This window comes from Alosa sapidissima, chromosome 24 (assembly GCF_018492685.1).
Source record: "Alosa sapidissima isolate fAloSap1 chromosome 24, fAloSap1.pri, whole genome shotgun sequence".
NCBI classification, from domain to species: Eukaryota; Metazoa; Chordata; class Actinopteri; order Clupeiformes; family Clupeidae; genus Alosa; species Alosa sapidissima.
The window spans coordinates 12,936,249-12,956,924 of record NC_055980.1 but is presented as its reverse complement, the minus strand read 5'-3'; the positions used below and the strand labels follow the sequence as shown (position 1 = coordinate 12,956,924).

At 41.0% G+C, this 20,676-nt stretch overlaps 2 protein-coding genes across 2 annotated transcripts in view; both read right to left on the bottom strand.

Annotated features, from left to right (window-relative positions):
• The window catches only part of LOC121700720, a 96,562-nt gene extending 85,988 nt beyond the window's left edge, over window positions 1-10,574 (bottom strand). The window contains exons 1-15 of the mRNA XM_042083922.1: window positions 10,559-10,574; window positions 10,111-10,377; window positions 9,146-9,412; window positions 8,744-9,010; window positions 8,098-8,364; window positions 7,133-7,399; window positions 5,120-5,386; window positions 4,718-4,984; window positions 4,072-4,338; window positions 3,107-3,373; window positions 2,705-2,971; window positions 2,059-2,325; window positions 1,094-1,360; window positions 692-958; window positions 46-312 (exon numbers count right to left, since the gene is read on the bottom strand). Coding sequence (XP_041939856.1) covers window positions 46-312; window positions 692-958; window positions 1,094-1,360; window positions 2,059-2,325; window positions 2,705-2,971; window positions 3,107-3,373; window positions 4,072-4,338; window positions 4,718-4,984; window positions 5,120-5,386; window positions 7,133-7,399; window positions 8,098-8,364; window positions 8,744-9,010; window positions 9,146-9,412; window positions 10,111-10,377; window positions 10,559-10,574 — 3,754 coding nt within the window. The remainder of the gene's footprint in view (window positions 1-45; window positions 313-691; window positions 959-1,093; window positions 1,361-2,058; window positions 2,326-2,704; window positions 2,972-3,106; window positions 3,374-4,071; window positions 4,339-4,717; window positions 4,985-5,119; window positions 5,387-7,132; window positions 7,400-8,097; window positions 8,365-8,743; window positions 9,011-9,145; window positions 9,413-10,110; window positions 10,378-10,558) is intronic.
• Window positions 10,575-10,727: 153 nt separating this feature from the next.
• LOC121700719 lies at window positions 10,728-16,326 on the bottom strand. The gene is made up of 7 exons (XM_042083921.1): window positions 16,308-16,326; window positions 15,251-15,426; window positions 14,643-14,780; window positions 13,860-14,070; window positions 12,620-12,849; window positions 11,159-11,198; window positions 10,728-11,023 (listed from the first exon to the last, which is right to left on the bottom strand). Exons 1-7 carry the CDS (start codon window positions 16,324-16,326, stop codon window positions 10,728-10,730), a joined length of 1,110 nt encoding a protein of 369 aa, XP_041939855.1.
• Between the last annotated feature and the right edge of the window lie 4,350 nt (window positions 16,327-20,676).

Here is a 20,676-nt window from a genome sequence, read left to right as displayed (position 1 = left end):
TGATGTATGATGTACTACATAGGAACTGAACATGAGGGAACATGCCTGTTACTGCTGAGAAGGTGCGTCCTGTGCTTCTCACTCCATCAAAAACAGTGAAGAGAGTGAAAGAGTAGTTTGTTCCAGCAGAGAGAGATGAGACTGTGTGTTTCACTGTGGTTCCTGCATCTGATCCAGCTATGTCAACCTCTGCTCCATTGCTGTCTCTCAGTATGTAATTGTAGTTATTGTCGTTGTTGACTTTGGTCCATTCCAGCTGTAGGTGGGTCTCAGAGCGGGTGACCACATTTACCTGAGTAACATCGGAGGGAACTGAATGGGGATAGCAGACATGAATTTACTTAGATGAGTTGATGGTCACACCAAGAGAGATATTTGCATTTAGATTGCAGAATGTAGAAGACATTTTGGATTAAAAACAACATAAATATTAAGGAATCGAAAATGGAGGAGTTTGTTTAGATTAACGACAGTGATGAGTGGTACAAACTACAATTTACCAAATCCATATGCCGTAAAAACTTGATTGATACCTCAGGTTTTTATTTGATCAATCGCAAACGCAACCTGCTTATATTTGGGACAGTTAACTATAAGTCCCAGGCCTTCAATTCCTTTCACACAAAACCTTTGATCAGCAAAGATGGAAAATGTGATGTATTTCATTGAAAGTGAACATGAGGGAACATGCCTGTTACTGCTGAGAAGGTAAATCCTGTGCTGCTCACTCCCTCAAACACAGTGAAGAGAGTGAAAGAGTAGTTTGTTCCAGCAGAGAGAGATGCAACTGTGTGTTTCACTGTGGTCCCTGCATCTGATCCAGTGATGTTTGTCTCTGCTCCATTGCTGACTCTCAGTATGTAATTGTAGTTATTGTCGTTGTTGACTTTGGTCCATTCCAGCTCTAGGTGAGTCTCAGAGAGGGTTGCCACATTTGCCTGAGCAACATCTGGGGGAACTAAAGAGGCAGGGAGAGCAATTATCAACATTAGGAAATTAGTCTTAACGATCAACGATCATAAAATGAACAATTCCTTTTTTTATATACAGAGATGATGTCAGTGAGATGAAATTGAGTCAGGAGGGAACTCACTTGTAATCTCTGAGAATGTATACCCTGTGCTTCTCACTCCCTCAAACACAGTGAAGAGAGTGAATGAGTACTTTGTCCCAGCAGAGAGAGACGAGACTGTGTGTTTCACTCTGGTCTCCTCATCTAATCCAATGATACTGGCCTCTGCTCCATTGCTGTTTCTCAGTACGTAAGTATAATTATTGTTGTTGTCGACTTTGGTCCACTCCAGATCTAGGTGAGTCTCAGAACGGGTGACTGCATTTACCAGAGTAACATCAGGAGGAACTGAATGGGGAAGCAGATATAAACTCAGATGATTTGATGGTCACAACATGAGAGAGATTTGCGTTAAGATTAGAGAATGTAGAAGACATTTTGCATTACAAACAACTTAAATATTGAGAAATTGAAAATGTAGGAATTTGTTTAGATGAACGACAGTGAAAAGTGACAGAAACTACTCTTATCAAAACCATATCCTGTAAAAACTTCATAGATAGGCTTAGGCTTTTATGTGCTTTGATCACCAAACTCAAACTGCTTATATTTGGGAAAGGCTTCTGTATGGGCCAGGCCTTTAATTCCTTTCCCTGAAAGCCTTTACTCTAGTTTGGCTATTACCAGACCAAGCTCAATCTGTTAAGATTGAACATTAGTCTGGGGAGTTTGCTCTGTATTTTCTACTGCACAAGAGGCGTGATCAACGGGCATAGTTCAAATGACTCTGTACGGAATTGGACAGTCCTTCAATCAATCAGACCAACAATCCGGGTGCACCAGGAGGATAAGCCAGTTTGTGACTGGTCCCCGCAGATTTGTAACGGAAGTAGGATAGAAAAATGTGGAGGTTTCCAGCCTGAGCTGCAGGGCGAAAACAATCGCCGGCAAATTGGGCTGGGTTTACCCAGTCTAACTTTACTCAGCAAAGATGGGATATGTGATGTATGATGTACTACATAGGAACTGAACATGAGGGAACATGCCTGTTACTGCTGAGAAGGTGCGTCCTGTGCTTCTCACTCCATCAAAAACAGTGAAGAGAGTGAAAGAGTAGTTTGTTCCAGCAGAGAGAGATGAGACTGTGTGTTTCACTGTGGTTCCTGCATCTGATCCAGCTATGTCAACCTCTGCTCCATTGCTGTCTCTCAGTATGTAATTGTAGTTATTGTCGTTGTTGACTTTGGTCCATTCCAGCTGTAGGTGGGTCTCAGAGCGGGTGACCACATTTACCTGAGTAACATCGGAGGGAACTGAATGGGGATAGCAGACATGAATTTACTTAGATGAGTTGATGGTCACACCAAGATAGATATTTGCATTTAGATTGCAGAATGTAGAAGACATTTTGGATTAAAAACAACATAAATATTAAGGAATCGAAAATGGAGGAGTTTGTTTAGATTAACGACAGTGATGAGTGGTACAAACTACAATTTACCAAATCCATATGCCGTAAAAACTTGATTGATACCTCAGGTTTTTATTTGATCAATCGCAAACGCAACCTGCTTATATTTGGGACAGTAAACTATAAGTGCCAGGCCTTCAATTCCTTTCACACAAAACCTTTGGTCAGCAAAGATGGAAAATGTGATGTATTTCATTGAAAGTGAACATGAGGGAACATGCCTGTTACTGCTGAGAAGGTAAATCCTGTGCTGCTCACTCCCTCAAACACAGTGAAGAGAGTGAAAGAGTAGTTTGTTCCAGCAGAGAGAGATGCAACTGTGTGTTTCACTGTGGTCCCTGCATCTGATCCAGTGATGTTTGTCTCTGCTCCATTGCTGACTCTCAGTATGTAATTGTAGTTATTGTCGTTGTTGACTTTGGTCCATTCCAGCTCTAGGTGAGTCTCAGAGAGGGTTGCCACATTTGCCTGAGCAACATCTGGGGGAACTAAAGAGGCAGGGAGAGCAATTATCAACATTAGGAAATTAGTCTTAACGATCAACAATCATAAAATGAACAATTCCTTTTTTTATATACAGAGATGATGTCAGTGAGATGAAATTGAGTCAGGAGGGAACTCACTTGTAATCTCTGAGAATGTATACCCTGTGCTTCTCACTCCCTCAAACACAGTGAAGAGAGTGAATGAGTACTTTGTCCCAGCAGAGAGAGACGAGACTGTGTGTTTCACTCTGGTCTCCTCATCTAATCCAATGATACTGGCCTCTGCTCCATTGCTGTTTCTCAGTACGTAAGTATAATTATTGTTGTTGTCGACTTTGGTCCACTCCAGATCTAGGTGAGTCTCAGAACGGGTGACTGCATTTACCAGAGTAACATCAGGAGGAACTGAATGGGGAAGCAGATATAAACTCAGATGATTTGATGGTCACAACATGAGAGAGATTTGCGTTAAGATTAGAGAATGTAGAAGACATTTTGCATTACAAACAACTTAAATATTGAGAAATTGAAAATGTAGGAATTTGTTTAGATGAACGACAGTGAAAAGTGACAGAAACTACTCTTATCAAAACCATATCCTGTAAAAACTTCATAGATAGGCTTAGGCTTTTATGTGCTTTGATCACCAAACTCAAACTGCTTATATTTGGGAAAGGCTTCTGTATGGGCCAGGCCTTTAATTCCTTTCCCTGAAAGCCTTTACTCTAGTTTGGCTATTACCAGACCAAGCTCAATCTGTTAAGATTGAACATTAGTCTGGGGAGTTTGCTCTGTATTTTCTACTGCACAAGAGGCGTGATCAACGGGCATAGTTCAAATGACTCTGTACGGAATTGGACAGTCCTTCAATCAATCAGACCAACAATCCGGGTGCACCAGGAGGATAAGCCAGTTTGTGACTGGTCCCCGCAGATTTGTAACGGAAGTAGGATAGAAAAATGTGGAGATTTCCAGCCTGAGCTGCAGGGCGAAAACAATCGCCGGCAAATTGGGCTGGGTTTACCCAGTCTATCTTCACTCAGCAAAGATGGGATATGTGATGTATGATGTACTACATAGGAACTGAACATGAGGGAACATGCCTGTTACTGCTGAGAAGGTGCGTCCTGTGCTTCTCACTCCATCAAAAACAGTGAAGAGAGTGAAAGAGTAGTTTGTTCCAGCAGAGAGAGATGAGACTGTGTGTTTCACTGTGGTTCCTGCATCTGATCCAGCGATGTCAACCTCTGCTCCATTGCTGTCTCTCAGTATGTAATTGTAGTTATTGTCGTTGTTGACTTTGGTCCATTCCAGCTGTAGGTGGGTCTCAGAGCGGGTGACCACATTTACCTGAGTAACATCGGAGGGAACTGAATGGGGATAGCAGACATGCATTTACTTAGATGAGTTGATGGTCACACCAAGATAGATATTTGCATTTAGATTGCAGAATGTAGAAGACATTTTGGATTAAAAACAACATAAATATTAAGGAATCGAAAATGGAGGAGTTTGTTTAGATTAACGACAGTGATGAGTGGTACAAACTACAATTTACCAAATCCATATGCCGTAAAAACTTGATTGATACCTCAGGTTTTTATTTGATCAATCGCAAACGCAACCTGCTTATATTTGGGACAGTTAACTATAAGTCCCAGGCCTTCAATTCCTTTCACACAAAACCTTTGATCAGCAAAGATGGAAAATGTGATGTATTTCATTGAAAGTGAACATGAGGGAACATGCCTGTTACTGCTGAGAAGGTAAATCCTGTGCTGCTCACTCCCTCAAACACAGTGAAGAGAGTGAAAGAGTAGTTTGTTCCAGCAGAGAGAGATGCAACTGTGTGTTTCACTGTGGTCCCTGCATCTGATCCAGTGATGTTTGTCTCTGCTCCATTGCTGACTCTCAGTATGTAATTGTAGTTATTGTCGTTGTTGACTTTGGTCCATTCCAGCTCTAGGTGAGTCTCAGAGAGGGTTGCCACATTTGCCTGAGCAACATCTGGGGGAACTAAAGAGGCAGGGAGAGCAATTATCAACATTAGGAAATTAGTCTTAACGATCAACAATCATAAAATGAACAATTCCTTTTTTTATATACAGAGATGATGTCAGTGAGATGAAATTGAGTCAGGAGGGAACTCACTTGTAATCTCTGAGAATGTATACCCTGTGCTTCTCACTCCCTCAAACACAGTGAAGAGAGTGAATGAGTACTTTGTCCCAGCAGAGAGAGACGAGACTGTGTGTTTCACTCTGGTCTCCTCATCTAATCCAATGATACTGGCCTCTGCTCCATTGCTGTTTCTCAGTACGTAAGTATAATTATTGTTGTTGTCGACTTTGGTCCACTCCAGATCTAGGTGAGTCTCAGAACGGGTGACTGCATTTACCAGAGTAACATCAGGAGGAACTGAATGGGGAAGCAGATATAAACTCAGATGATTTGATGGTCACAACATGAGAGAGATTTGCGTTAAGATTAGAGAATGTAGAAGACATTTTGCATTACAAACAACTTAAATATTGAGAAATTGAAAATGTAGGAATTTGTTTAGATGAACGACAGTGAAAAGTGACAGAAACTACTCTTATCAAAACCATATCCTGTAAAAACTTCATAGATAGGCTTAGGCTTTTATGTGCTTTGATCACCAAACTCAAACTGCTTATATTTGGGAAAGGCTTCTGTATGGGCCAGGCCTTTAATTCCTTTCCCTGAAAGCCTTTACTCTAGTTTGGCTATTACCAGACCAAGCTCAATCTGTTAAGATTGAACATTAGTCTGGGGAGTTTGCTCTGTATTTTCTACTGCACAAGAGGCGTGATCAACGGGCATAGTTCAAATGACTCTGTACGGAATTGGACAGTCCTTCAATCAATCAGACCAACAATCCGGGTGCACCAGGAGGATAAGCCAGTTTGTGACTGGTCCCCGCAGATTTGTAACGGAAGTAGGATAGAAAAATGTGGAGATTTCCAGCCTGAGCTGCAGGGCGAAAACAATCGCCGGCAAATTGGGCTGGGTTTACCCAGTCTATCTTTACTCAGCAAAGATGGGATATGTGATGTATGATGTACTACATAGGAACTGAACATGAGGGAACATGCCTGTTACTGCTGAGAAGGTGCGTCCTGTGCTTCTCACTCCATCAAAAACAGTGAAGAGAGTGAAAGAGTAGTTTGTTCCAGCAGAGAGAGATGAGACTGTGTGTTTCACTGTGGTTCCTGCATCTGATCCAGCGATGTCAACCTCTGCTCCATTGCTGTCTCTCAGTATGTAATTGTAGTTATTGTCGTTGTTGACTTTGGTCCATTCCAGCTGTAGGTGGGTCTCAGAGCGGGTGACCACATTTAACTGAGTAACATCGGAGGGAACTGAATGGGGATAGCAGACATGAATTTACTTAGATGAGTTGATGGTCACACCAAGAGAGATATTTGCATTTAGATTGCAGAATGTAGAAGACATTTTGGATTAAAAACAACATAAATATTAAGGAATCGAAAATGGAGGAGTTTGTTTAGATTAACGACAGTGATGAGTGGTACAAACTACAATTTACCAAATCCATATGCCGTAAAAACTTGATTGATACCTCAGGTTTTTATTTGATCAATCGCAAACGCAACCTGCTTATATTTGGGACAGTTAACTATAAGTCCCAGGCCTTCAATTCCTTTCACACAAAACCTTTGATCAGCAAAGATGGAAAATGTGATGTATTTCATTGAAAGTGAACATGAGGGAACATGCCTGTTACTGCTGAGAAGGTAAATCCTGTGCTGCTCACTCCCTCAAACACAGTGAAGAGAGTGAAAGAGTAGTTTGTTCCAGCAGAGAGAGATGCAACTGTGTGTTTCACTGTGGTCCCTGCATCTGATCCAGTGATGTTTGTCTCTGCTCCATTGCTGACTCTCAGTATGTAATTGTAGTTATTGTCGTTGTTGACTTTGGTCCATTCCAGCTCTAGGTGAGTCTCAGAGAGGGTTGCCACATTTGCCTGAGCAACATCTGGGGGAACTAAAGAGGCAGGGAGAGCAATTATCAACATTAGGAAATTAGTCTTAACGATCAACGATCATAAAATGAACAATTCCTTTTTTTATATACAGAGATGATGTCAGTGAGATGAAATTGAGTCAGGAGGGAACTCACTTGTAATCTCTGAGAATGTATACCCTGTGCTTCTCACTCCCTCAAACACAGTGAAGAGAGTGAATGAGTACTTTGTCCCAGCAGAGAGAGACGAGACTGTGTGTTTCACTCTGGTCTCCTCATCTAATCCAATGATACTGGCCTCTGCTCCATTGCTGTTTCTCAGTACGTAAGTATAATTATTGTTGTTGTCGACTTTGGTCCACTCCAGATCTAGGTGAGTCTCAGAACGGGTGACTGCATTTACCAGAGTAACATCAGGAGGAACTGAATGGGGAAGCAGATATAAACTCAGATGATTTGATGGTCACAACATGAGAGAGATTTGCGTTAAGATTAGAGAATGTAGAAGACATTTTGCATTACAAACAACTTAAATATTGAGAAATTGAAAATGTAGGAATTTGTTTAGATGAACGACAGTGAAAAGTGACAGAAACTACTCTTATCAAAACCATATCCTGTAAAAACTTCATAGATAGGCTTAGGCTTTTATGTGCTTTGATCACCAAACTCAAACTGCTTATATTTGGGAAAGGCTTCTGTATGGGCCAGGCCTTTAATTCCTTTCCCTGAAAGCCTTTACTCTAGTTTGGCTATTACCAGACCAAGCTCAATCTGTTAAGATTGAACATTAGTCTGGGGAGTTTGCTCTGTATTTTCTACTGCACAAGAGGCGTGATCAACGGGCATAGTTCAAATGACTCTGTACGGAATTGGACAGTCCTTCAATCAATCAGACCAACAATCCGGGTGCACCAGGAGGATAAGCCAGTTTGTGACTGGTCCCCGCAGATTTGTAACGGAAGTAGGATAGAAAAATGTGGAGGTTTCCAGCCTGAGCTGCAGGGCGAAAACAATCGCCGGCAAATTGGGCTGGGTTTACCCAGTCTAACTTTACTCAGCAAAGATGGGATATGTGATGTATGATGTACTACATAGGAACTGAACATGAGGGAACATGCCTGTTACTGCTGAGAAGGTGCGTCCTGTGCTTCTCACTCCATCAAAAACAGTGAAGAGAGTGAAAGAGTAGTTTGTTCCAGCAGAGAGAGATGAGACTGTGTGTTTCACTGTGGTTCCTGCATCTGATCCAGCTATGTCAACCTCTGCTCCATTGCTGTCTCTCAGTATGTAATTGTAGTTATTGTCGTTGTTGACTTTGGTCCATTCCAGCTGTAGGTGGGTCTCAGAGCGGGTGACCACATTTACCTGAGTAACATCGGAGGGAACTGAATGGGGATAGCAGGCATGAATTTACTTAGATGAGTTGATGGTCACACCAAGAGAGATATTTGCATTTAGATTGCAGAATGTAGAAGACATTTTGGATTAAAAACAACATAAATATTAAGGAATCGAAAATGGAGGAGTTTGTTTAGATTAACGACAGTGATGAGTGGTACAAACTACAATTTACCAAATCCATATGCCGTAAAAACTTGATTGATACCTCAGGTTTTTATTTGATCAATCGCAAACGCAACCTGCTTATATTTGGGACAGTTAACTATAAGTCCCAGGCCTTCAATTCCTTTCACACAAAACCTTTGATCAGCAAAGATGGAAAATGTGATGTATTTCATTGAAAGTGAACATGAGAGAACATGCCTGTTACTGCTGAGAAGGTAAATCCTGTGCTGCTCACTCCCTCAAACACAGTGAAGAGAGTGAAAGAGTAGTTTGTTCCAGCAGAGAGAGATGCAACTGTGTGTTTCACTGTGGTCCCTGCATCTGATCCAGTGATGTTTGTCTCTGCTCCATTGCTGACTCTCAGTATGTAATTGTAGTTATTGTCGTTGTTGACTTTGGTCCATTCCAGCTCTAGGTGAGTCTCAGAGAGGGTTGCCACATTTGCCTGAGCAACATCTGGGGGAACTAAAGAGGCAGGGAGAGCAATTATCAACATTAGGAAATTAGTCTTAACGATCAACGATCATAAAATGAACAATTCCTTTTTTTATATACAGAGATGATGTCAGTGAGATGAAATTGAGTCAGGAGGGAACTCACTTGTAATCTCTGAGAATGTATACCCTGTGCTTCTCACTCCCTCAAACACAGTGAAGAGAGTGAATGAGTACTTTGTCCCAGCAGAGAGAGACGAGACTGTGTGTTTCACTCTGGTCTCCTCATCTAATCCTATGATACTGGCCTCTGCTCCATTGTTGTTTCTCAGTACGTAAGTATAATTATTGTTGTTGTCGACTTTGGTCCACTCCAGATCTAGGTGAGTCTCAGAACGGGTGACTGCATTTACCAGAGTAACATCAGGAGGAACTGAATGGGGAAGCAGATATAAACTCAGATGATTTGATGGTCACAACATGAGAGAGATTTGCGTTAAGATTAGAGAATGTAGAAGACATTTTGCATTACAAACAACTTAAATATTGAGAAATTGAAAATGTAGGAATTTGTTTAGATGAACGACAGTGAAAAGTGACAGAAACTACTCTTATCAAAACCATATCCTGTAAAAACTTCATAGATAGGCTTAGGCTTTTATGTGCTTTGATCACCAAACTCAAACTGCTTATATTTGGGAAAGGCTTCTGTATGGGCCAGGCCTTTAATTCCTTTCCCTGAAAGCCTTTACTCTAGTTTGGCTATTACCAGACCAAGCTCAATCTGTTAAGATTGAACATTAGTCTGGGGAGTTTGCTCTGTATTTTCTACTGCACAAGAGGCGTGATCAACGGGCATAGTTCAAATGACTCTGTACGGAATTGGACAGTCCTTCAATCAATCAGACCAACAATCCGGGTGCACCAGGAGGATAAGCCAGTTTGTGACTGGTCCCCGCAGATTTGTAACGGAAGTAGGATAGAAAAATGTGGAGGTTTCCAGCCTGAGCTGCAGGGCGAAAACAATCGCCGGCAAATTGGGCTGGGTTTACCCAGTCTAACTTTACTCAGCAAAGATGGGATATGTGATGTATGATGTACTACATAGGAACTGAACATGAGGGAACATGCCTGTTACTGCTGAGAAGGTGCGTCCTGTGCTTCTCACTCCATCAAAAACAGTGAAGAGAGTGAAAGAGTAGTTTGTTCCAGCAGAGAGAGATGAGACTGTGTGTTTCACTGTGGTTCCTGAATCTGATCCAGCGATGTCAACCTCTGCTCCATTGCTGTCTCTCAGTATGTAATTGTAGTTATTGTCGTTGTTGACTTTGGTCCATTCCAGCTGTAGGTGGGTCTCAGAGCGGGTGACCACATTTACCTGAGTAACATTGGAGGGAACTGAATGGGGATAGCAGACATGAATTTACTTAGATGAGTTGATGGTCACACCAAGATAGATATTTGCATTTAGATTGCAGAATGTAGAAGACATTTTGGATTAAAAACAACATAAATATTAAGGAATCGAAAATGGAGGAGTTTGTTTAGATTAACGACAGTGATGAGTGGTACAAACTACAATTTACCAAATCCATATGCCGTAAAAACTTGATTGATACCTCAGGTTTTTATTTGCTCAATCGCAAACGCAACCTGCTTATATTTGGGACAGTAAACTATAAGTGCCAGGCCTTCAATTCCTTTCACACAAAACCTTTGGTCAGCAAAGATGGAAAATGTGATGTATTTCATTGAAAGTGAACATGAGGGAACATGCCTGTTACTGCTGAGAAGGTAAATCCTGTGCTGCTCACTCCCTCAAACACAGTGAAGAGAGTGAAAGAGTAGTTTGTTCCAGCAGAGAGAGATGCCACTGTGTGTTTCACTGTGGTCCCTGCATCTGATCCAGTGATGTTTGTCTCTGCTCCATTGCTGACTCTCAGTATGTAATTGTAGTTATTGTCGTTGTTGACTTTGGTCCATTCCAGCTCTAGGTGAGTCTCAGAGAGGGTTGCGACATTTGCCTGAGCAACATCAGGGGGAACTAAAGAGGCAGGGAGAGCAATTATCAACATTAGGAAATTAGTGTTAACGATCATCGATCATAAAATGAACAATTCCTTTGTTTCTATACAGAGATGATGTCAGTGAGATGAAATTGGGTCAGGAGGGAACTCACTTGTAATCTCTGAGAATGTATACCCTGTGCTTCTCACTCCCTCGAACACAGTGAAGAGAGTGAATGAGTACTTTGTCCCAGCAGAGAGAGACGAGACTGTGTGTTTCACTCTGGTCTCCTCATCTAATCCAATGATACTGGCCTCTGTTCCATTGCTGTTTCTCAGTACGTAAGTATAATTATTGTTGTTGTCGACTTTGGTCCACTCCAGATCTAGGTGAATCTCAGAACGGGTGACTGCATTTACCAGAGTAACATCAGGAGGAACTGAATGGGGAAGCAGATATAAACTCAGATGATTTGATGGTCACAACATGAGAGAGATTTGTGTTAAGATTAGAGAATGTAGAAGACATTTTGCATTACAAACAACTTAAATATTGAGAAATTGAAAATGTAGGAATTTGTTTAGATGAACGACAGTGAAAAGTGACAGAAACTACTCCATACCTGTCAACACTCCCGTTTTTGCCAGGTTTCTCCCATATTTCAAGGTCATCTCCCAGCACCCTCCCGTTTTGTTATTTCTTCCGAAAAACTCCCGTAATTTGCATGGCCATCAAACTTCATTTTAAAATCATTGATCCATTCAGGTTACCAGATTGTGTATGAAATACACCCTACACATACACAATCACTTAGTTTCAATTTCAACCATTTTGTCATAGGCTAAAACCTGGCAACCCAAAACCCAAATAAGCAAGCGGGTGCCGACTGCGCAGCCTGAGTCTCGTCATAAGCAAGCGGGCTAGTTGAATGGCCTACTCCAGAACTAGCTGTTGTGAAATTGTTGGGAATTTAATTGATTAACACATCACATAAACTGTTATTGAGTGTTGTTGATACACTGAACTTGTGCCCTCGGAACCAAATCTGACAGCAAGCAGCTTTGGAGTTTTGGAAGTAGACTGCAGGCAGGCAGCTGGCGGATACATAACTGGCATGCGTAAGGTAATTGTAAGGTAAAAGCAACGACCGAAATGCAGTGTTGAAACACGTGTATGAAACGTATTAAATATGCAAACACAGATCCGGTATAAACACTGACCCCCCCCCCCCCCCAACCCCCCAAAAAAATCTCCCGTTTTTGGAAAGATAAATGTTGACAGGTATGAACTACTCTTATCAAAACCATATCCTGTAAAAGCTTAATAGATAGGCTTAGGCTTTTATGTGCTTTGATCACCAAACTCAAACTGCTTATATTTGGGAAAGGCTTCTGTATGGGCCAGGCCTTTAATTCCTTTCCCAGAAAGCCTTTACTCTAGTAGGATAGAAAAATGTGGAGGTTTCCAGCCTGAGCTGCAGGGCGAAAACAATCGCCGGCAGATTGGGATGGGTTTACCCAGTCTATCTTTACTCAGCAAAGATGGGATATGTGATGTATGATGTACTTCATAGGAACTGAACATGAGGGAACATGCCTGTTACTGCTGAGTAGGTGTGTCCTGTGCTTCTCACTCCATCAAAGACAGTGAAGAGAGTGAAAGAGTAGTTTGTTCCAGCAGAGAGAGATGAGACTGTGTGTTTCACTGTGGTTCCTGCATCTGATCCAGCGATGTCAACCTCTGCTCCATTGCTGTCTCTCAGTATGTAATTGTAGTTATTGTCGTTGTTGACTTTGGTCCATTCCAGCTGTAGGTGGGTCTCAGAGCGGGTGACCACATTTACCTGAGTAACATCGGAGGGAACTGAATAGGGATAGCAGACATGAATTTACTTAGATGAGTTGATGGTCACACCAAGAGAGATATTTGCATTTAGATTGCAGAATGTAGAAGACATTTTGGATTTAAAACAACATAAATATTAACTCATTGAGTGCCAAAAACGTAATATTAAATTTTTTCTTCCCATGCGTTGAGTGCCAAAAACGTAATATTACGTTTTTTTAGCTTTTTATTTAAATTACGAAACTAGACACTCTAACACACCTTATATGTGATTTTGGGAACTCTGTGATGAATGGAAATGAAATATATGACGATCGAAAAGTCATGAAAACGCACAATCTGAACATTTTATCATAACTCGGTTGCCGCTTTGGGTCGAATTAGTGACGCATGCACGTCAGCTCAAAACCAGGCCATTTTCGTGGGTCTATCACTAGGTGGCAGTCTCGCCAGGTCACTTCCCGGAAACTTTACAGGCAACACTTCATATTTCATGAAAGACGTTATATCTCCATTTCTAGAAAAAAACAGCAATTTTGATGAAAACTAGCCACTGTTTAGCTTGGGATTTTTCAGGAACAGAGGCGTGTAAAAATACATGGTTTGCATCCACTGAGAGCTTAAAGTCTCACCTTTCAAACGAGCCATTGTATGTATTCATAGCTATAACACAGAATATGCTGTGGCTGTACAAAAATCATCAACAATGGTCTAGATTGCTGGCACTCTAGGACAAAGCTTCCGAAAATAGCTTGGCATTCAATGAGTTAAGGAATCGAAAATGGAGGAGATTGTTTAGATTAATGAGAGTAATGAGGTGCACAAACTACTATTTACCAAATCCATATGCCGTAAAAACTTGATTGATAGCTCAGGTTTTTATTTGATCAATCGCAAACTCAACCTGCTTATATTTGGGACAGTTAACTATAAGTGCCAGGCCTTCAATTCCTTTCACACAAAATGTTTGCTCAGTAAAGATGGAAAATGTGATGTATTTCATTGGAAGTGAACATGAGGGAACATACCTGTTACTGCTGAGAAGGTGCGTCCTATGCTGCTCACTCCCTCAAACACAGTGAAGAGAGTGAAAGAGTAGTTTGTTCCAGCAGAGAGATATGAGACTGTGTGTTTCACTATGGTCCCTGCATCTGATCCAGTAATGTCAGCCTCTGCTCCATTGCTGTCTCTTAGTATGTAATTGTAGTTGTTGTCGTTGTTGATTTTGGTCCATTCCAGCTGTAGGTGAGTCTCAGAGCGGGTTCGCATTTTTACCTGAGAAACATCAGAGGGAACTGATGTGTGTGTGTGTGTGTGTGTGTGTGTGTGTGTGTGTGTGTGTTTCGGGGGAGATGTGAACACAGATGATTTGATGGTCACACAAATACAGAGATTTGCCTTTAGATTGCAAAATGTAGGGGGAATTTAGGATAAAAAAACATAAATATTAAGCAATTTAAAATGGACTTCATTCAGTTTGAAGACAGTGAAGAGTGACACAAACTCTTATTGAATCCATATTTTAAAAACTTGATTGATAGCTCAAGCTTATATTTGCTTCAATCACATAAAATCAACCTGCTTGTATTTGGGACATCATAGGCCAGGCCTTTAGTTCCTTTCACACAAAACCTTTGCTCAGCAAACATGGAAAATGTGATGTATGATGTATTTCATAGGAAGTGAACATGAGGGAACATGCCTGTTACTGCTGAGAAGTTAAATCCTCTGCTGCTCACTCCCTCAAAAACAGTGAAGAGAGTGAAAGAGTAGTTTGTTCCAGCAGAGAGAGATGAGACTGTGTGTTTCACTGTGGTCACTGCATCTGATCCAGTGAAGTCAACCTCTGCTCCATTGTTGTCTCTCAGTGTGTAATTGTAGTTATTGTCGTTGTTGACTTTGGTCCATTCCAGCTGTAGGTGTGTCTCAGAGCGGGTGACCACATTTACCTGAGTAACATCGGAGGGAACTGAATGGGGGAAGCAGACGTGAACTTGGATGAGTTGATGGTCACACCAAGAGAGAGATTTGCATTTAGATTGCAGAGTGTAGAAGGAATTTTGGATTAAATACAACATAAATATTGAGGAATGAAAATGGAGGAGTTTGTTTAATTAATGCCAGTGATGAGTGACACAAACTACTCTTCATGAAATCCGTAAAAACTTGATCAGGCTTTTATTTGATCAATTACCAAGCTCAACCTGCTTATATTTGAGACAGGCATCAATTCCTTTCACACAAGACCTTTGCTCAGCAAAGACGGGAAATGTGATGCATTTTATAGGAAGTGAACTTGAGGGAACATGCCTGTTATTGCTGAGAAGGTAAATCCCGTGCTGCTCATTCCTTCAAACACAGTGAAGAGAGTAAAAGAGTAATCTGTCCCAGCAGAGAGAGATGAGACTGTGTGCTTCACTGTGGTCCCTGCATCTGATCCAGTGATGTTGGCCTCTCCATTGCGGTCTCTCAATATGTAGGTATAGTCATTGTTGTTGTTGACTTTGGTCCACTCCAGCTCTAGCTGAGTCTCAGAGCGGGTGACCACATTTACCTGAGTAACATCAGGGGGAGCTGAAGGATGGAGAATGGAGACTGCAGGAGGAATTAGGGATACAAATTTAGCAACATATGCCCTCCTTACACTGAAAGACTTTGCATAGATTTGAAAAATATTTTTGAAAGACTACAGTCTCAGACCCTCTCACATCCAAAGACAAGTGATAGAGTTGTTGAGTCACAGACTATGATTTTGCAACAACTAGGGATCATGCAGTGTCACTATTTACAAGACTGCTACTAGATTCCTTTAAATTATTTCCATTTCCATTCCACTACATATCAACAGTCAGGAACTCGTATGATAGCCTAATCATATCGAAGTAATTTTTTCTTGTTTCTGCAGCATTGTTTCATGTGTGACATCCCTAACAGATATAGAGTTGTTCTGTCACGTGGAATAGCCGACTAATAATTTATAAGAAATGAAATGACAAATAATCATATAGGCTACAGTAGTTGCCTACTTTGCCCCTTTCTGTTTGGTTGTTGGAGAGAGGTCACTATTGGTTTTTATATTGTTCACGTCACTATTTGCATGAGCCACGACTAAAATGACTTGCGATAATATCAAACGTGATCAAAGTATCAAAGGCGTGCGTACAATTCCCATGATTTCTGTCCGACTTCTGTCATATGACTAATTGCTGTGACAGCATAAATATTGAGGAATTGATCATTCAGATTTCACAAGGTGGTGAGTAACACAAACCACTCTTATCAAATACCTTTATTTGGCATGAGTGAGCGTGGCATTGGTAGCAGATATTGCCTTGGCTGTGATGAAGTTCAAAGTCCGAGTGCCACAGGTAATCACAGCCATGGTGCTATCTGTTACCAACACCACAACTAAGAGTGCCATATTGCTTTTATTTAACAGCTCCCAGGTGGGAATGTCCTGAGATATCGCCACTCACGGTGACCCATGGAATGCATCTTGTCAAATCATTATCTAATAAATAATTAGACCGAATATATTTAGAATATTCACAAAAATAAATGTAAATGATAGCCGCACGCGGCAATGGCGGGCCCGAGCACCTGCGGGCCGCAACCCGTGACATTTCAGAATCCAACAAAGTACCAACGTGGTGCATTTGTAAAATTTACATATTTGATGTGTGTGCTATTTGTTTTTGCATGTTATTTTCTGGCACATTTACTTGCTTGGCCAGGTGGGGGCGCAATGCAAGGCAGGCCCATTGTGTGTCATCATAATCATAACTAGATGTACCGCATAGCGGTACAAAATATGACCGCCGCTCAGTCCTGTACATCCGTTCCGCGAAAATAAATCACACTTCAATTTGTCTCCATATTTTACTCCATCCCCCACTCTTGAAACTTTTGTGTATGCTTGTTTGGCATGCCTGAGTGTGTGTGTGCGGCTGCACAGAAATTACCCTACTGGTGCTGAAAAGGTGAATAGATTGTAGAATAGCCAAAGAAGATGTAGAATTGTTATAAAACCTTTAAAATCTCTAAACAATCTCAAGTAGGGCAGTTCATCACAGTTCATCCATTGCAACTGGATTGATGAAAGGTCACTTACACCTGTAGGCTACATTGTATTTGGGAAAAGCAAAAGGTATCAGCATAATGTTATTTATTTATTTATTTTTTATGTATTTTTAAACAAAAACATCTCTGTCAGTTCCATGCCGTTTTCAACAGCTATCAAAAACAAAGGTCATTTTTGGATGGATGGATTTTTTGTGAATGTTTCTTCTTCTACATAAGATTTTAGTCATCTTTAGTTCATGTAATACTTTATTGTCAATGCACAAATTAAGTAACAGTAGTCTGAAACGTTATTGTTAATGCACAAATTAAGTAACAGTAGCCTAGTCTGAAACGAAATGCTGTTTTACATCTAACCAGTGGTGCAAATAACTGACATGTCCAAATGGGCCTTGATGAAATGCGTCGCTAGACTGTTCATACACATTTTAACGGGCCAAAGTTGAAGAGCTTTTGTCCGTTATTGTTAGTGCAAATATAGGCTGATTCATGTTCCCTTGCATTGTTTAACTGAGGTCCATGGCTAGTCTGGCTTTCATCAGACCAAGCTCAATCTTTTAAGAAATCAAAAAATAAATAGCGGGCAGATCAGGCTGGGTTCACCCAGCCTAGTCCATAGGCACCCGATATTGTTTAATTTTCCGATTGAGATATACACGCTCTGGCTATTCTAAATGCAAAAATGCATCAGGGAGTTATGACAAAACGGTAACTAACAAACTAGATCCTAATAGAAAGCTTCCCTAAGCTACAGGTAGGATTATAAGGTAGGCCTATTTACAACATAAATTGTCAATAGGCTATGCTGGCGACACAAATAAAATCTCCTTTGGAAACCAATGGCTTACGCCTTACAGTATCAAGCGGACTTAAACTGTCATATCGTGGCGAAAAGTTGTAATAACATTCACGCAGCTCCATGAGTCAAGGAAAGCGCGAATGAAGTAGCCACTTCTAAATGGGACCCACTACACAGTAGCTTAAGGTGTTTTGCTAAAGCAGCCATAATGAAATGAAGGTGTCATTGTTTGGATACTTCACACACACGTGCTTTTTAATTTCACAGACTACAACTACCAAGCTGTAATCAAAGCACATCGATTCCCCTCTCACACCCTGCACGCACTTAAAACAAAATAAACAGGCGTCTCAGTCTCACACATGTATAGGCAAAACTGTATCAGACCGGTGTAACGTTGGTAAATCTTCCATTGCACAGAATGATTTTGTAGCACGTGCAACAAATGACAGTCGAAAGATACAAACAGTGCTGCTATACATTTGCTTGGTATAACCGCATTTATAGTTTTCTACAAATGCAATAAATCAAATGCCTCCATCACTCAACCAACGCTAACGGTAACATTACCTAGGTCCTTATTGATATTACAAGATTAACGTACCTGCAGTAAAAACCAAGCATGTCCGATAAACATCCTCAGATTTATTTCGGCTTCAAGAAGAAATGGGAATTACACTTCATGTGAACATCGTCCTATCCTTATTAGATGTTCGCTGCGGTAAATTACAGTCCTTGTATGAAGAGTCCATTGTTTTTTCCAACCCACTTTTAACTTACAACAAAATTACGTCTCACTGCAACGATGCGCCATCTAGTGGACAAACGACTACTTCTCGCCAATACTGAAAATGCAGCCATGATGATGATGATGAATATTTATTTTGGCTTTCTTTTAATCCTACTGATTTTCATTTTTTACCGGGGGGGGGGCAAATCACAAATGAGTGATTATGAGCCAGGTTGATGTGGACCCTTGAGACCAACATACCATAAAAGATTCACAGAGAACTGTGTCTGCCCTACCCTCCTTTCGGGGGGTCCAGTCCAGCGGGGGGGCTGCAGATGAAAACGAAAAATGACGGTTCCATGCTATCCATGTGGGGGTACATGCCCACCAAGTTTTGTGTACCCCGGTCTTTCAGTGTCCCGGGAATCCTTGTTGGTGTACGTCACTAAATGTACACATAAATTATTTTATTGTAAGGCCCCCCATGAACGAAAGTACACAAAACTTGGCATGCATTCAGAGGGTGTCATAATGATCCTACACTTTTAATTTCGTGCAGTTTTGACCTTGTCAGCCAGAGATATTGAGATGAAAACACCACATTTTTTGCTTTTTAATTTTTAACTAGGTGGCGCTATACATGAAATAAGTGGTAATGGGATGGGTTGACATGCCCCCTTAAGACCAACATACATAAAAAAGGTGGACCTCCTAGGCCCTACGGTTCTCGAGATATTCACAGAAAACTGTCTCCGGCCACCTACAGGCCAGTTGGTGTATAGTAACATAAATTAATTTATTGTGTGGCCCCCCATGAACGGAATTCCACGAAACTTGGCGTGCATACAGAGGGTGTCATAATGATCCTACACTTCCAATTTCGTGCAGTTTTGACTATGTTAGGTCACAGATACCTTCAATTACAACACCTAATTTTTACTTTTTTGTGTTTAACTAGGTGGCGCTATACATGAAATGAGTGGTTATGGAATGGGTTGACATGGCCCCTTGAGATCAACATACAAAAAAAAAATGGTCCTCCTAAACCCTACGGTTTTCGAGATATTCACAGAAAACTGTGTCTGCCCTACCCTCCTTTCGGGGGGTCTAGTCCAGCGGGGGGGCTACAGATCAAAACGAAAAACGATGGTTCCATGCTATCCATGTGGGGTTACATGCCCACCAAGTTTCGTGTACCCCGGTCTTTCAGTGTCCCGGGACTCATTGACGGAAATTTGGGCATGCGAAAAAGAAAAAAAAAAAAAAAAAAAAAAAAAATCTGACTAAACCTATATGACCGCCGCTTCGCTGCGCGGCGGTCATAATAAATATTAACCTGAGAAATTTCAGATTATTCATTGTAAGCAAAGAACTTTTCTGATACACTTTTTGGCCAGATGGTGGCGCTATATTAGGCATGTGAATTACACATGTGAATATCATCACAATAATGATATCCAATATTTTGTAAAGTTTCAGATCAACCAATAAAGGCATTAGCAATTTCTGGCACATTTCCTGCTTGACCAGGCAGGCCCATTGGGTGTCTGGATATCATCATAATTATAATATTTATTAACATGAGAAGTTTCAGACCATTTATTCAAAGCATAGAGCATTTCTGGCACATTTCCTGCTTGGCCAGATGGTGGCGCTATGCTAGGTCTGTGAATTACGAATGTGAATATCATCACAATAATGATATCTGATATTTTATAAAGTTTCAGATCAATCACTTAAGGCATTGTCCATTTCTGGCACATTTCCTGCTTGGCCAGGTGGAGGCGCTATGTCAGGCAGGCCCATTGGGTGTCTGGATATCATCATAATCATGATATCTATTAACCTGAGAAGTTTCAGACCATTCACTCAATGCACTGTGATTTATGACACATTTCCTGTTTATGTGGTGAGATATTAAAATTATATCAAATGATTTATGACACATTTCCTCTCTATTTCCTCTTGTGGTGAGATATTAACATATCAAAAATCCCTTCACAATTTAACATCAGCGACATCTTGGCATAATGTTTGCCAAATTTCACATGAATCTGACAAACCGTCTAGGAGGAGTATGTTCAAATTGATCATGTGAAATCAGCATAATTGCCATTCTTTCTGTTGCCAGTTGGTGGCGCTATGCCAAACATGCATTATGGGCATGTGAATATTATCATTAACATGGTCTTCAATGACCTGTGAAATATAAAACATTTCAAGCCATGCACGATGA